General features: G+C 36.5%; 1 protein-coding gene across 24 annotated transcripts in view; it reads right to left on the minus strand.

Annotated features, from left to right (window-relative positions):
- Positions 1-14,999, minus strand: part of SETX (senataxin) — a 79,214-nt gene that overhangs the window by 47,447 nt on the left and 16,768 nt on the right. For 17 of the 24 annotated variants that reach the window (XM_070595390.1, XM_070595395.1, XM_070595386.1 and 14 more), the window contains 4 exons: positions 14,527-14,698; positions 14,308-14,395; positions 9,610-13,809; positions 1,337-1,390 (listed from right to left, as the gene is read on the minus strand). In XM_070595390.1, the coding sequence (XP_070451491.1) occupies positions 1,337-1,390; positions 9,610-13,809; positions 14,308-14,395; positions 14,527-14,698 (4,514 nt within the window). The remainder of the gene's footprint in view (positions 1-1,336; positions 1,391-9,609; positions 13,810-14,307; positions 14,396-14,526; positions 14,699-14,999) is intronic. The other 7 variants (XM_070595402.1, XM_070595398.1, XM_070595385.1 and 4 more) reach the window with 1 other exon arrangement.

A 14,999-nucleotide genomic window follows, 5' to 3' on the forward strand; every position in this document is an offset into this window, starting at 1 on the left:
GTGACTTAAACATTACAACCAGAGTCAGATATGACAAGAAGGTGGAATTACCAGAGAAGGAATTTTTAAAAACTATAATTAATATGCTAAGAGTTTAATGCAAAAATTAGATCATGCAAGAACAGATGGATGACAGAAGCAGAGAGATGTAAATTCTAAGAGAGAATCAAAAAGAAATGCTAAGAGATCAAAAACACTGTAATGGAAATGAAGAATGCCTTTGATGGGCTCATTAGTAGACAGGACATTGCTGAGGAAAGAATCTCTGAACTTGGGGATATAGCAAGAGAAACTACCAAAGCTGAAAAGCAAAAAGAAAAAAAAATTGGGGGGAAAAAAAAAAGAATATCCAAGAACTGTAGGACATCTGCAAAAGGTGCAACATACATGTAATGGGAATATCAGAAGAAGAAAAGAGAGAGAAGGGAACAGAAGAAATACTTGAAGGAATAATGACTGAGAGTCCCCCCAAATTTATGTCAGACACCAAATCACAGATGCAGGAAGCTCAGAGAGCACCAAGCAGAACAAATGCCACAAAATACACCTAGGTATATCCTATTCAAACTTCAGGAATATGAAAAATCAAGGATAAAGAAAAAATCTTGAAAGAAACCAGTGGAAAAAAACACCTTACCTATAAAGAAGAAAACATAAGAATTCATCTGATTTCTCCTCAGAAACCATGCAAGCAAGAAGAGATTGAGTGAAATATTTAAACTGTTGAGAGAAAATAGCCACCAACCTAGAATGCTGAACCCTGCAAAATTATCCTTCAAAAGTGAATAAAGAATCTGGGACAACAAAAATTGAGGGACTGTGTTGCCATTAAACCTATCTTGCAAGAAATGTGAAACGATGATCTTAGAAGGAAAACTTGGCTCTAAATAAACAGAGGAAGAGCATCAGAGAATAAGTGAAGGTACGACACAAATTTTTATGTGTTTTTCTGTGTGAGAAACATCGGCCCTGAGCTAACATCTGCGCGAATCTTCCTCTATTTTGTATACAGGACACTGCCACAGTGTGGCTTAATGAGCAACGTGTAGCTCTGTGCCTGGGGTCTGAATCCATGAACCCTGGGCCTCTGAAGCAGAAGGCATGAACTTAACACTATACCATTGGGTTGACTCCTATGCTTCTTATTTTTAATTGATCTGTTAGATAATAGTTTATTCAAAATAACAGCAACAATGTATTCAATTATGTATGCTTATGTGTGTGTGTATATATATGCTTATGCACAGTGAAATGAAGGATAGCAGTAATACAAGGGATGGGAAGAACTAGAATATTTTATTATTATAAGGTACTCACACTACTCGTTAACTGTTACCTGAAACTGGTCTTGGATTAGTGGTAAATATATACTGCAAGTTCTAGGAAACCACTAAAAAAAAAAAAAGAATTGATATGCTAAGCAAAGAGTGAAAATGAAATTAATATAAAATGCTCAATTAAAACCACGAAGGCAGAAAAAAGCATGGAAGACAAAAATAAGAACAAAGAAGAAGGGCAACAAATACAACATAGTAACAAATATGGCAGAAATTAATCCTCCTATGTTAATAATCACCTTAAATGTCAATGGTCTAAATACACCAAATTTTAGACAGGCTGTCAGTGTGGATCAAAAAACAAGACCCAACTAAATGCTGTCTACAAGAAACTCACTTTAAATATAAAGCCACCTTACAGATTAAAATAAAGGGATCAAGAAAGATAAACCACACTAACATTAATCAAAAAAAAAAGAGGGAGTACTATCACACAAGGCAATTTACATACATTTCTTAATACCACTACACTCTGTTCGTCGATGCCATTTCCACTTGAAGAAACTAAGAAGAACATTAAAGTAACTTGCCCAAGGTAATATAGCCAGTAACTGGCCAGATAGGCTTTTTTGCAAACTTCTCATTATCCATATTTTCAAACACAGACAATAGAAGGAGCAATTTAAAAAAAAAAGAAAGAGAGAAAGAGAGAATAGCTATATTAATTTAAGACACAGCGGGGGCCGGCCCCGTGGCCGAGTGGTTAAGTTCGCCTGCTCTGCTGCAGTGGCACGGGGTTCTGCCTGCTTGGATCCTGGGCATGGATATGGCACTGCCCATCAGGCCATGCTGAGGCAGCATCACACATGCCACAACTAGAAGAACCCACAACTAAAAATACACAACAATGTACCGGGGGCCTCTGGGGAGAAAAAGCAAAAATAAAATCTTTAAAAAAAAAAAAAAGAGCAGATCTCAGGGCAAGGAAAATTATCAGGGATAAAGAGGGGCATCACATAACAATAAATGGTTTAATAATACAAGAAAATATAAGCTTTTATATACATGTGCCTAGCAACAGAGCATCAAAATAAGTCAGGTAAAAACTGATAAACCTGCAAGGAGAAACAGATTGATCCAAGATTTTAGTTGGAGCCTTAACACTCTTCTATCAGAAATGGACAGATCCAGTAGGTAGAAAATTAGCAAGACAGAGATTAACTCAAAAGCTCCAGCAAACAACTGGATATAAATGACGACTTCATCTACCAACAGCAGATTACACATTCTCAAGCTCACACGTAACACTTGTCAAAACAGACCACATTCTGCGCCATAAAACACACCTTAACAAACAGCAATTACACAATGTCAGCTTTCAGACTACAATGGAATTAAACTAGAAATCAGTAACAGAAAGCTGAAAAATCTCAAAATACTTGGAGATTAAACAACACATGGTCAATGACAAAATCTCAAGAGAACTTTAAAAATATGTTGAACTAAATCAAAGTGAAAAACACAACTTACAAAAACTTGCGAGATGTACCACGAGCAGTGCTTAGAGGGAAATAAATGTATCCACATAGAATGCATATATTACAACGAAAGACCTAAAATCAATAATCTGAGCTTCCATTTTAGGAAACTATAAAAAAGAAGAGCAAATTAAATCTAAAGTAAGCAGAAAAAAGAAATAAAAATTAGAGCAGGAATCAATTAAATTGAAAACAGGAAGTCAAGACAGAAAAATCAATGAAATCAAAAGCTGGTTCTTTGAAAATATCATAAAATTAATAAGCCTCTAGCCAGGCTAAGGAAAAAAGAGAAAACAAATTTCTAATATCAGAAATGAAAGAGGGGACACCACTATAGATCCCACATACATGAAAAAGATAATGAAGGAATATTATGAACAACTTTGTGCCTACAAATTTGATAACCTAGAGAAAATGGACCTATTCCTTCAAACAATGTGCCTACAAATTTGATAACCTAGAGAAATGGACCTATTCCTTCAAACAATCGGCCAAAACTCACACAAGAAGAAACAGACAATGTGAATAGGCCTACATCTACTAAAGAAGTTGAATCGATAATTAACAACAGAAAACACCGGGGCCAGATGGGTTCACTGGTAAATTCTACCAAATATTTAAGGAAGAAATTATACCAATTCTCTACAATATCTTCCAGAACATAGAAGCAGAAGAATATTTCCTAACTCATTTTATAAGGCCAACATTACCCTAACACTAAAACCAAAGACATTAGAAGAAAACTATAGCCCAGTGTCTCTTGTGCACAAAGAAGTAAAAATCCTCAACAAAACATTAGCAAAATGAACCCAACAATGTATAAAAAGAATTACATCAGGATCAAGTGGCATTAATCCCACATATGCAGGCTGATTCAACATTAAAAAATCAACTAATGTTACCCATCACATCAACAGACTAAAAAAGAAAAGTCATATCAATAGATGTAGAAAAAGCATTTGACAAAATCTAATATCTGTTCATGATGAAATCTCTGCAAACTAGGAATAGAGGGGAACTTCCTCAACTGGACCAAGAACATCTACCAAAAACCCACAGTTAATATCATTCTTAATGATGAGAAACTTGAAGCTTTCCCATTAAAATCAGGTCCATGGCAAGGATGATCTTTCTCACCACGCCTTTTCAACATACTGGAAGTCCTAGCTAATGCAATAAACAAGAAAAGGTATATTCATTGGGAAGAAAGAAATAAAACTCACTCTCTTCACAGATGACGGGACTGTCTATGTAGAAACTCCAGAGGGGAAAGAAATATTATCTAGTTAGGCCGTGTCCTCAGACAAGGTACCAGTCTTCTTTTTCAATAAATATGGAGAATGGATTATTCTACAAAACTCCATGTTTCTAATAATTTGGTAATTTAACTTTTTTCAGATCAAATATTTTAATATTACATTTTCATAAAAATGCTAACAAAAAATTCATTCCCTTTGGTTATGAGATGCTTATGTTGTCCAGAAAATTCTCTTAATAAAAAAATTACATTATTAAAATAATAGCTAATTCACTGGGGAAAAGGAGTTCTTGCAACACTCGTTCCCAATAGCCAATGTTGCCCTTGCCTTATAGGTTACAAGAAGATAGAACCAAACACAAAACCTACAAAGCAACTGTCACTCATACCCATTATGTCATGTCTTCCCTTTCATTACAAAAGTCAAAGGCACACTCACTGACTTATGTTCTTGATCCCTCTTGTCCTCTTTAGGACTTCATCTCCAAAAGTTATCCATTTTCTTACATCAGTTTCTCCTGCCCATTGCTCCTTTCCACCAGCATACACCTTGACCTCTCTCAAAAAAAATGAAACCATGTGGGGGACGGGCGGTATATGGGAACTCTGTATTTTGAGCTCAATTTTTCAGTGAATCTAAAACTGCTCTAAAAAAATAAAGGTTATTAAAAAAAAAACAAAACAGAAAACAAACCGAACCCTTCATCTCCAAATCATTATCCAACTATTGCCTCATTTTTTTCTGCTCCCCTTCATTGCTTAAGTTTTCAAAACACTCCTGCCATTCACTTCTTTACACCCGGCTTCTGTCCTAACCACTCCACCAAACTTGCCATCAAGGTAACAACTCTACTTTCAAATTCAATGGTTACTTCCTTTTTTTCTTATTTTTCCTCCCCCCCTTTTGATCTCAGGTAAATGAATATATGAAGGATATGGTTAAAAAAAGAAAAAAAGAAAATTTCAAAGTAAAAATGACAGATTGAACACACGCATTTCCTTTCGTTGCTCTTGAAACCCCACTAAAACACCAAAGGGATTCTTAAAAATAGGATTAACTCACTAGGACAAAGAGAACAGAGAAAGAGAATAGAGTATCAAAATTCTGCAAGCTGGAAAGCAGAAGAACGAACAGTAACTAATTTATTAGCAAGTCCAAGAGGCTGAACTCCCACCAGTAAGCAATCTGATGCATTCATCTAGAAGAAGGAGGGCAGAAGGGAGACTGCCCCTCTCTGCTCCCAGCACAAAACCATAGACACTTGGTTTCTAGATAGGGTAAAACAGTCTCTGGCCTTGGAGACAGCAAGCAGGGTGGGGATACTGTACCGAAAAAAAGAGAAGCAAGCAAATGTTGCTGAATGCTACGAACCTTTCCTCTGTCCCCAACCCTCATCCTACAGTCAGCTCCCAGTTAGGCCTATATTTTCCAGGCAAAATATCTGAAGATTCCTCTTTAGGAAATCTGACGTAAGAGAAAAAAAAGACTAAAGCTATTGACATAAGGGTGGGGATGGGGCTTTCCAACAAAACACCAATGGTCAACAAGCCTACCCTTTCACTCAGTGCTTCTAATCTGCTTTAAAAAAAATCTTATATATAAAAAAATATAGATCATAACTACACATAAGCATACAATCTTAACAGTTAAAGAATAACACTAATGTTGGGGTGCACCAGGCTAAGATGCCCTTCAGATCACATTTGACTTCGAGAGTATAATATTAAAGAGGATTATTCTAGTAAAAGTATATGAGTTTCATCTGTTTTCCTAAGCATCTCTTTTAACTTGTCACTATTTAAATTTTCTTATAGCATTCTTACAATTGATATATATTACACACAATATAAAATTCACCATTTTAAAGTGTTCACTTCAGTGGTTTCTAGTAATTTACTATTTTGTGTAACAATCAACATTATCTAATTGCAGAACATCTCCATCATCCCCAAAGAAACTCTATACCTATTAGCTGTCAGTCCCACTTCCCCCCTCCATCCATCATCCCCTGGCAACAACTAATCTACCTTTTAGTCTCTATAGATTTGGCTATTCTGGACAATTCATATAAATGCAGTCACACAATATGTGGCCCTCTGCACCTGACTTCTTTCACGTAAAGCATTTTCAGGGTTCATCAATGAACATGTAAAAGTAGCAAGTAACAGCTCATTCCTTTTCATAGATGAATAATATTCCACTGCATATATATATCTCATTTTGTTATCCATTCATCAGGTGATGGACATCTGGGTTGCTTTCACATTTTAGCTACTATGAATAATGTTCCATCTGCTTTTTCATATCTTGTTCTTAAATGTGAGTAGACCACCAAAAATCATCAGGCATTTTAAGAAAGGAGTTAACATGAAAGGTCTATAGACACTAAAATGAAAAGGAAAAAAGCAATTGGGAAAACAAGGACTATGCAAAGAGAGGAAAACTTTTAACTAACTTTAAAATTATCACTAAGCTTTAGATAATACAAAAATATCACGAAAAAATGCCATGAAAAAAGAATAGAATCCTATAAAAAGAAATATTCAGGATCCCATGAAACTAAAAGTATGCTAAAAAAAAAAATTCAATAGTCTTGGGGTCTGGCCCTGTGGTCAAGTGGTTAAGTTCACACACTCAGCTTCGGCAGCCCAGGGTTTTGCCAGTTTGGATCTTGGGCACGGACATGTAACCTCTCATCAAGCCATGGTGAGGCAGCGTCTGACATAGCACAAGAAGGACCTACAAGTGGAATATACAACTATGTACTGGGTGGCTTTGGAGAGAAGGAGGGGGAAAAAAAGAAGATTGGCAACAGATGTTAGCTCAGGTGCCAATCTTAAAAAAGAAAATGTCTTGCAAGTTGAGGAGGCCTCGGAGAAAGTAGAACAAAAAGAAAATGACACGGAAAGTAAAAAAAATAAAAGAAAATGAGAAGATTAAAATTTTAAGACATGCAAGCTTCCAACCATTTACCTGCCATACACCCTTTTCTCAGGGAACTTGAAGGATATGTCTTACTAAAGTGAGAGAGTGACCAAGAAAGACAATCTGGGGTATAGGAGACAGAGATCCAACATAGGATAGAAGGACACGAAGCCCCAGAATGAGGATGATGGATATTTCAGGACAACCATCACAAAGCAAGATGACGAAATGTATAGATTACCTGATGTGTCTGATCATAATAAGATTTATACGTCCAAAAGAGAATGTGAAGCTAATTTAGTAAAAAGTATATAGAAACTTAAGTAAATAAAGTAAATCCAGAGAAAACAAAGAGTTAGGAAAAATAGTTACAACATACTACATGACTTTGCTGCAGAAACCTTTTCTATAGTCAAAACAACAACAAACATTGACCTAAAAACTACAAGTCAACTCCACAGTGAGGGTGGGGGAACAGGAAAGCTGTGTTTGTGAAGGTAGGGCTGGGAAGAGAGGATACTTCCTACAGCAGGAAACTAACAGAAAATGCCTAAACTGAAAAATTAAGAAGCCACAATAGTGACATGTTATTTAGAAATATGAAAGTAAGTATCAAAAGGGTCCATTAAGAATCAAAAATGATTACTTAGGGAGTGAGGGGTGCCTGTGTTTTTTTATAATAGGTCTTAACAGAAGTATTTGACTATTTTACACAAATGGAACTCGTGCTCATTCTGTTTTGAAAAGGCTAGGGCCACAAAAATGTCCTGAAAAGGAAGAAATCTTAAATATAAATACATAAATACCTCATCTCAGGTAAAAATAAAATCAGAAATATGTGTCTGTCCTAAATTTAAGGGCTGGGAATGGCTTCTAAGCACTTTAGTGCTTTCCAGCAAGAACAAAGGTTAAAGAAAAAAATAAGCTTCAAAATGAATAAATTCCTGTATCTTCCCCAGTTTATTTAACTGTATACACTGTTGACTGAATTAACAACTTTTCTGTAGGAAGGAAATAATTCTTCTAATACTAACAATATTTTACTTTTATTTCATCAAGAGATTTAAGATCTTTTGTCAATTAGTTGTTTCTAATGCCTTTGAAACACCAGTAAAGGGGCTGGCCCCGTGGCAGAGTAGTTAAGTTTGCGCACTCTGCTGCAGGCGGCCCAGTGTTTCGTTGGTTCGAATCCTGGGCGCGGACATGGCACTGCTCATCAAACCACGCTGAGGCAGCGTCCCACATGCCACAACTAGAAGGACCCACAATGAAGAATATACAACTATGTACCGGGGGGCTTTGGGGAGAAAAAGGAAAAAAATAAAAATCTTAAAAAAAAAAAAAGAAAAGAAACACTAGTAAAATAATTCTTAAAACCATGGCTACCATTTAGGGCATAAATTGATAGAAACACATGAAGTGCATTTTAAAGATGCAGTGATTCAAGCTTCATGGCAGCTATTTATCTTGAAAAGTTATTATCAACTGACTTGATTATCTTATGTAGTAGACTTGCCCGTTTGTGCAACACATTTCCTTTCCTTCAACACACTAAGCTTGACCTTACCTTAAATGTCTTTGCATTCAACTCTGCCTGAAATATACTTCTCACAGTCAATTCTTTCTATCCAAACTGGTCTCAGTATAAATACCACTGCTCACAGAGGCTGTCTGACCTCTGAATCTATAGTTTGTTCTAGATCACACTAGAGCCCTTAACCCCATCTGAAATGATCACTTCCAGAAGGCAGAGGCCTTGTCTATCCTGTTCATCACTTTACGTTCCAGACCTGTAATAGCACTTGGCACATATTGGGCACCCAAATATCTATTAACTGAATGAATACATGAATAGTTACCTCAATGTTCTTGGTTTTGTTTTTAAGAGTTTTATTGCATACTCAGGTATCTTTTTTAAAAGAAATTTGACAAAGGAAAAATCTTCCAACCCCTTACCTCCTTTGAGAACACCAAAAACATCCCTCAAAATGCAGATGGATGCTTACCCTAAAGAATTATTAGTGGTTTTTCTGAGGTTCCAACTTAACTGGGAATCCTGTATTTTACGTGGCAATCCTACTCAGGGGGAGTAAGGAAGAAAGAAGAACCAGACGGGATGTGTTAGGGTAGATAGGCAGTTAAAGGCAGAGAGCAGCCGCTATGATGAGTAAGCAATTGGGAAGACAGATGTACAGAGACATTCAGGATTTACTGCTTTGTGTTGTTCAGTATAACCGACCCTTCACTACTGTAAGAAACTTCAGGGAAGGTCCACTTTAAAACAAGTGCAGATGGGACACTGCGTCCTCTGAGAAACCCTCCCTTACCTGTGCATCCAAAATCTTTCCTCCTGTGCTACCACTGGACTTGGTACATTAGCACTCTGAATTGTCTCTCTAAGCTCCAGGAGGTTAAGAAAGTGTTTCCTCTGTATCACCAGCTTCTAGAACAGTGTGTGGCACAAATGCCTGTTCAACATGAAAATCTAAAAAACTACATCCAAATCAGAATGAGGTCAGTTATTCTAAGTGAGTACTCTATAACTCAGCATGGTAAAGAAAAGAAGTAACTCAAAGTCCGGCCAGGTACACAATTAAAACATATACTTACTGTTTCAAAAGTATTCAGTATCATCAAAGGAAGAAAAACGTTGAAATATTCTCCACAATCTTGAAATTTGACAGGCACAGGTCTTGAGATGGACTGACAAAGACTTGCTGGGGGCCCACACTGATCAAAGTTCACAAACATTTCATATTTCCATTTTAAGACCTCTTTAACAAAGGTGTCAGAGACAGACTGTGATGACAAGAGAATGCTTACTGGAGAGGAAGCCAAAAAAGACTTGTTTTCACCAAATGGAAGTTTGTAACCTTGTCTGTTGGAATTATTTAGAGTCTGAGAATGAGGAACATTGCACAAACTCTTGACTTCACCCATTGGCTTCTGAGACACAAGAGAGGCTGGCTGTGGTGCTTTCAAAATAGATTGTACCCCATTTGACTTATTTTTTAGAGCTGGTGGAAGTGCTGAGGTATTTTCCAAAGACTTGGAAAGATGAGCAATTCGTGAAGTACTACGTGAGCTAAAAATCTTAGTGGTAGGTCTCCAAGGTTTAGATGAAGAAAGAGGCAAGCTAGGTTTACGAAATACATCTTCATCTGCTGCTTTAACTTCAGAGTGTTTCAAGCAGTACTCACCCTCGTTTTTCATAGTTTCAACACAATCTTTGTACTTACATTTTGTGCTACTCAAAGATTCCAACTGAGGCTGTCTTACAGAATCATCTTCTACCTGAACAGTATCTTTTCCATGAACTACCTCAATGAGTTTATCATTACCATTCTCCATTTGTGAACATAAATCCATATCCTCAGGGTCACGTTGTGTTAAAAATATATTATCTTCCTCTATATCACTGTTGGATTCAGGCTCTTGCTCTTTCAAAATTGCCAGCTCTAAATGATGTGCTGTTAGGTCACTTCCACCTAAAGGTTCCTCTGAAGTAGAAACAATTATTTCATTTGTTGGTATTCTTCCATTTAACACTACAGAATTACACTGGTTCAAAAGACAAGTATCATCAGTCCCCTGGGAAACATATTTTGTTTTCACAGGTTCTAGTTCAGAAGATGCACATTTTATTAATTGCCTGCCATCACTGTCAGCAATTGCCTCAGTTCCTCCTTTATTATCTGACCTAGCTGATTCCGGTACAAATATGTCAGAATTCTGCGCTGTGCGTGACCTTGTTTTCATAGTATCTGTACTTTCATAATCAAAACATCTTTGTTTATTTTGTTGTGATCTGGATCTCATCTGCCTTTGCAACTGCAGATCTTGATTTTTCAGCAATTTCTTATTATTTTTGACAGAAGTCTGAGAAATTAATTTAGTCTTCTTTGGGGTATCAACTACTCCAACAGTTTTGCCATGGTCACGTAACTTACCTATATGCTCTAAAGACCGCTGAGACAACTCAAATGCCCTACGAGGAGCCTTTTTCAGACCAAGTTTCTCAACTTTTGAAGTTGGTTCAGGACACTGGCGAAATTTCTTTGGTGGCACTACAGCAGGAGCTGTCCTACAACTTAAGTAATTTGAATTTTTATTCTGTCCTTTTTTGGCATCTGAATGTGTTTTCTTAGGGGTTTTAGAAAGTGGGACTTTCCTAACGGGTTTGGAATAAGCATGAGGCTTCGGAGAAGATTTCTTTAGGGAAATCGTGGTGGCTCTCTGAATACTTGAATTGGGAGTTGTAGTCTTTATGTCAATACTTTTAAAATTATTTTCAGTCAGACCTTTCTCATTAAGAATATCAGGCTGGACCTCCTTGCTGATAGATGAAGGCCTTAAAGGGTCTTCAGCCATAGGTTTTTCAATTTGTTTTCTCTTAGGTTTTTTTACTTCAATTTCACAAAATTCCTCAACAGAAATACTAGTACTCTGTGGTTCTGCGTGTTCTTCAATGCCCTCTGATACTTTTTTAATAACCTCTTCAGATACATAATCTGTATCATAACCCCAATCATTTGTGATATCAACTATATGAGTCAAGGATGAATTTTTTCCATCCTCTTGAACTGAATTCTTGTTGTCTGGTTTCTGATCTTGCCAAACTGAAAACACTTCACATGGACTTTCAAACTCAAAAAACTGAGAATCAGATTCCTCAAACTGTAAAAGGGACTGTGTCTCTTCTTCTTTTATTAGCTTCTTTTCCACATTTCTATTATCTACTGCAATATGCTGCTCTGGACATTCTTTCTCAACACATATTTTATCTTGTTTAGTGTGTTTCTCAAAACGCAGAATTCTTTCATCACCATCATCATCATCATCAGAATCTGAAATAATAATCACCTGTTCATGGCAGGTTTCTCCAACTTTGTTTTGGTTAGCTGTGAAACATCTCTTATCATCTCTTACTTTTCTTTGTAGCTGGGATGAGTTTCTTTGCGCTGAATCTGATGGAAACTTAATAACGCTAGCCTGAGCTATTAAAGACAATTTGTGGAGGTCTCGGTCTATCTGAGAATCTGTTAAAGTGTCAGAATTAGGACTGATGCTAGGGGCCTGTTCTCTCAAATTAGAAGAAACCTGATCGGTACTCTTGCTAATTTCCTTCTCTCTTGATTCAATTACAGTCATGGGATCTTTAAAGGGAGATGTTTTCTTCATGAAAGTATTAGTCATTTCTGTAAAAGAGACCAAATCTTTATCATCAGCATGACATTCTTGTATTTGACAACTCTTTTCATGGGAAGAGAAAATATCTAACTCTTCATTCTTTAATTGTTTCTTTTTCAGTAGTAAACTGCTTTGAGATTTTTGCTCTCCATTTTTATCATCCAGAATACCATTAGGGTCTAAAGAGAGATTGTGTACAAAGCTATCCCCTTTCTGACCTCCTATATCTTTCCTTGAAAACAAATTCTCAACGTTAGATACAGTCCGGTTTTCCTCTAAATTGACAGCATTATTGACCAAAGTACTTTTCCTGTGTTGCTTCTTTATCACATGTGATAACTTAGCACAGATTTCATCTTTCTGTGACTTAGCTTTTGCTTTTGAGGTTTTACTGACAGCATCATCCTTTAAAGGGAAATCTTCATTTGATGTGGATACCTTTTCCAGAAAATCAGTGCTAGAATCAGTCAACAAACGTGTTGATATTATTATTCCTCTGTCACACCCTTTTTCTGGACCATTTCTTGAAGTACAATTCTGTCGTTTATGTAAGGAATTCTCTTTCACAGACTTCTGCTTCCTTGTACTTATTTTAACTTCATCTTGAGCTCTTTCATTGACAAGATTTTTACTACTCTGCTTTAAACATGACTCAGTTGAAAGATGGTCTTCTAGTTTGATGTCTTTTATATAATTTTGCTCATTATCCTCTACAGTGTTACTTGCTTTGATCAATAGACTCTCCTGCACTTGATATGCATCAGCTTTCATTGGTTCTTTAGAAAACGTTGGGCTGGAATTTTCCAGACAGCGTATGTCTTTTTTAGACTTCTTTCCTATTTGTTCATTTTCCTCTTTAGTATAAGATGCAGGAGGGGTTTTACACGCAGGAGTCAGATCCACCAAAGTGTTACAAGGAGGTGGTTTGACTTTTATGTTTCGAATAATTTGCTTTAAACAAGTTTGTAACTCATGGGTTTCCTGACTAGTCAGCTGCCAACCTAGAGATAGATTTCCTCGCAGGAATAAATTGAGCTTATCCCAGAATCGCTTACAAAGAGTTTGCTGCCCAAGCTGATAACCTTCTTTAAGGAGACTTCTAATCAGTTGCACACACGCAAGTTGTACAGAGTTAGATGGCAGTGAATGCAATGACAGAGATGACATCATTGATGTTCCTTTGGAGCAATTTCCAGATGATTTCTCAGAACTCCGTGCAAATGCACTGGTTGGAAGTTTGGCACATTTTACAACGGCTTCAACCCATTGTTGGGAACTAACCCACAGCAAATGCAAACATTTTTTATTTCTATGCAGTTCAATCACTGACACCAAAATTAGAAGAAAAAATTCACTGACTTTGTCACACACAGCATCTGCTTGGTTGAGGACATCTTTGACTTCAGAGTGCAGATGATGAATAACCTCTACTATATAAGCCACACCCAAATCCTTAAGATCCATGAGGGATTGAACAAAAGGGATGAACCACAGAAATGTGCTGTTATGAACACGCATGTCTTGACCAATATCTGACTGAAGCAAACTGGATAATGTTTCCATTTCTTCATACATGTTAGGACAATAATCTGGGCAAATGGCTGATCTCCACCCTGAATCCTAAAATGAAAGAAATACTGACATTCAGATAAACCAGCACCATTCATGATAGGTTGTAAACAAGAAAATGCACTGCTCAGTTTTCCTATTTTTATTTACACATACATATACGTACCCCCCAAGAAACTGAAAATATAGTTCAATTTTGAGGCTAATGTTTCATGAAAAGGTAAATTTACAACATCTCCATGTATTCTGGCCTTCTTTCCATTAGCTGGTTTTGATTTCCAGTCATGTCACTTACCTCCCGCTATCCCATCAACTTTCCACCCTTCCTAACTACACAAATATTAAACCTTCCAAAGTGTGCACACTGCAGTTAGAATCCATTTTTCCCCCGTGCACAACACATATGCTCAATCAGAAAGCCTTTATGCAGCAGCTGATTCAGAATGGCTGCATATCATAAAATCAGTAATTCAACTAATAATGTAGAAAACACTGTCTATACAACATAAAGGCAATACAATGTCATCTGAATACTCAAATGCTTTATACCTTTTTGGTCTTTTCAGGATTATAATTGTATACAATCTGGCTGCAAGTCACCATGTCATCCAAATATGACTCCGGTTCTATCTTGGTCCTGAAATATTAAGAATAAATAAAAATTACTGAAATGAAGGCGGAAAAAAAGAAAACCCTATCGTTAAATCAGTTATAAGAGACTTCCCTGTAGAGATTACTTTTAAATCTTGAGACATTAACTGAACTAACCTTACAGAGCTGTTCCGTATATTTTGAATCTCTCTATTGTAGCTCACATTATTGATAATAGTTTGAAATGCTTCAATAGGATCAATAAGTTGACCCCAGACCTTAGATCCAAGGCGATCCAGAATCACCATGAAACAGTGTAATGCTGGCCAGAAAGGATCCACACTATCATCTGAAATACAATGGAGTAATTACTGAATTACAAAACAATTAGAAAAAGATACTAGAATATATTGAGAATTAAGCATTCTTTATTTGGGCAGTAACAAAACTGAAAGCAAAGCAGCAAGTAATTTAAACTAAAGCGGTGCCTGACAGGTTTTAAAAAGGTGGCAAAATTTTAAATTTTTTTGCATTTTCTTCAAGCAATACTATACACCTCTGCAAGAAATTTTTTTAATGGAGGACAAATTGAGATAGCCTAGCTACATTCAACTTTCTCACCCTGTTTGCAACATCTGAAACAATCTTTC

Source organism: Equus przewalskii, chromosome 26, assembly GCF_037783145.1.
Source record: "Equus przewalskii isolate Varuska chromosome 26, EquPr2, whole genome shotgun sequence".
Classification (NCBI taxonomy): Eukaryota; Metazoa; Chordata; class Mammalia; order Perissodactyla; family Equidae; genus Equus; species Equus przewalskii.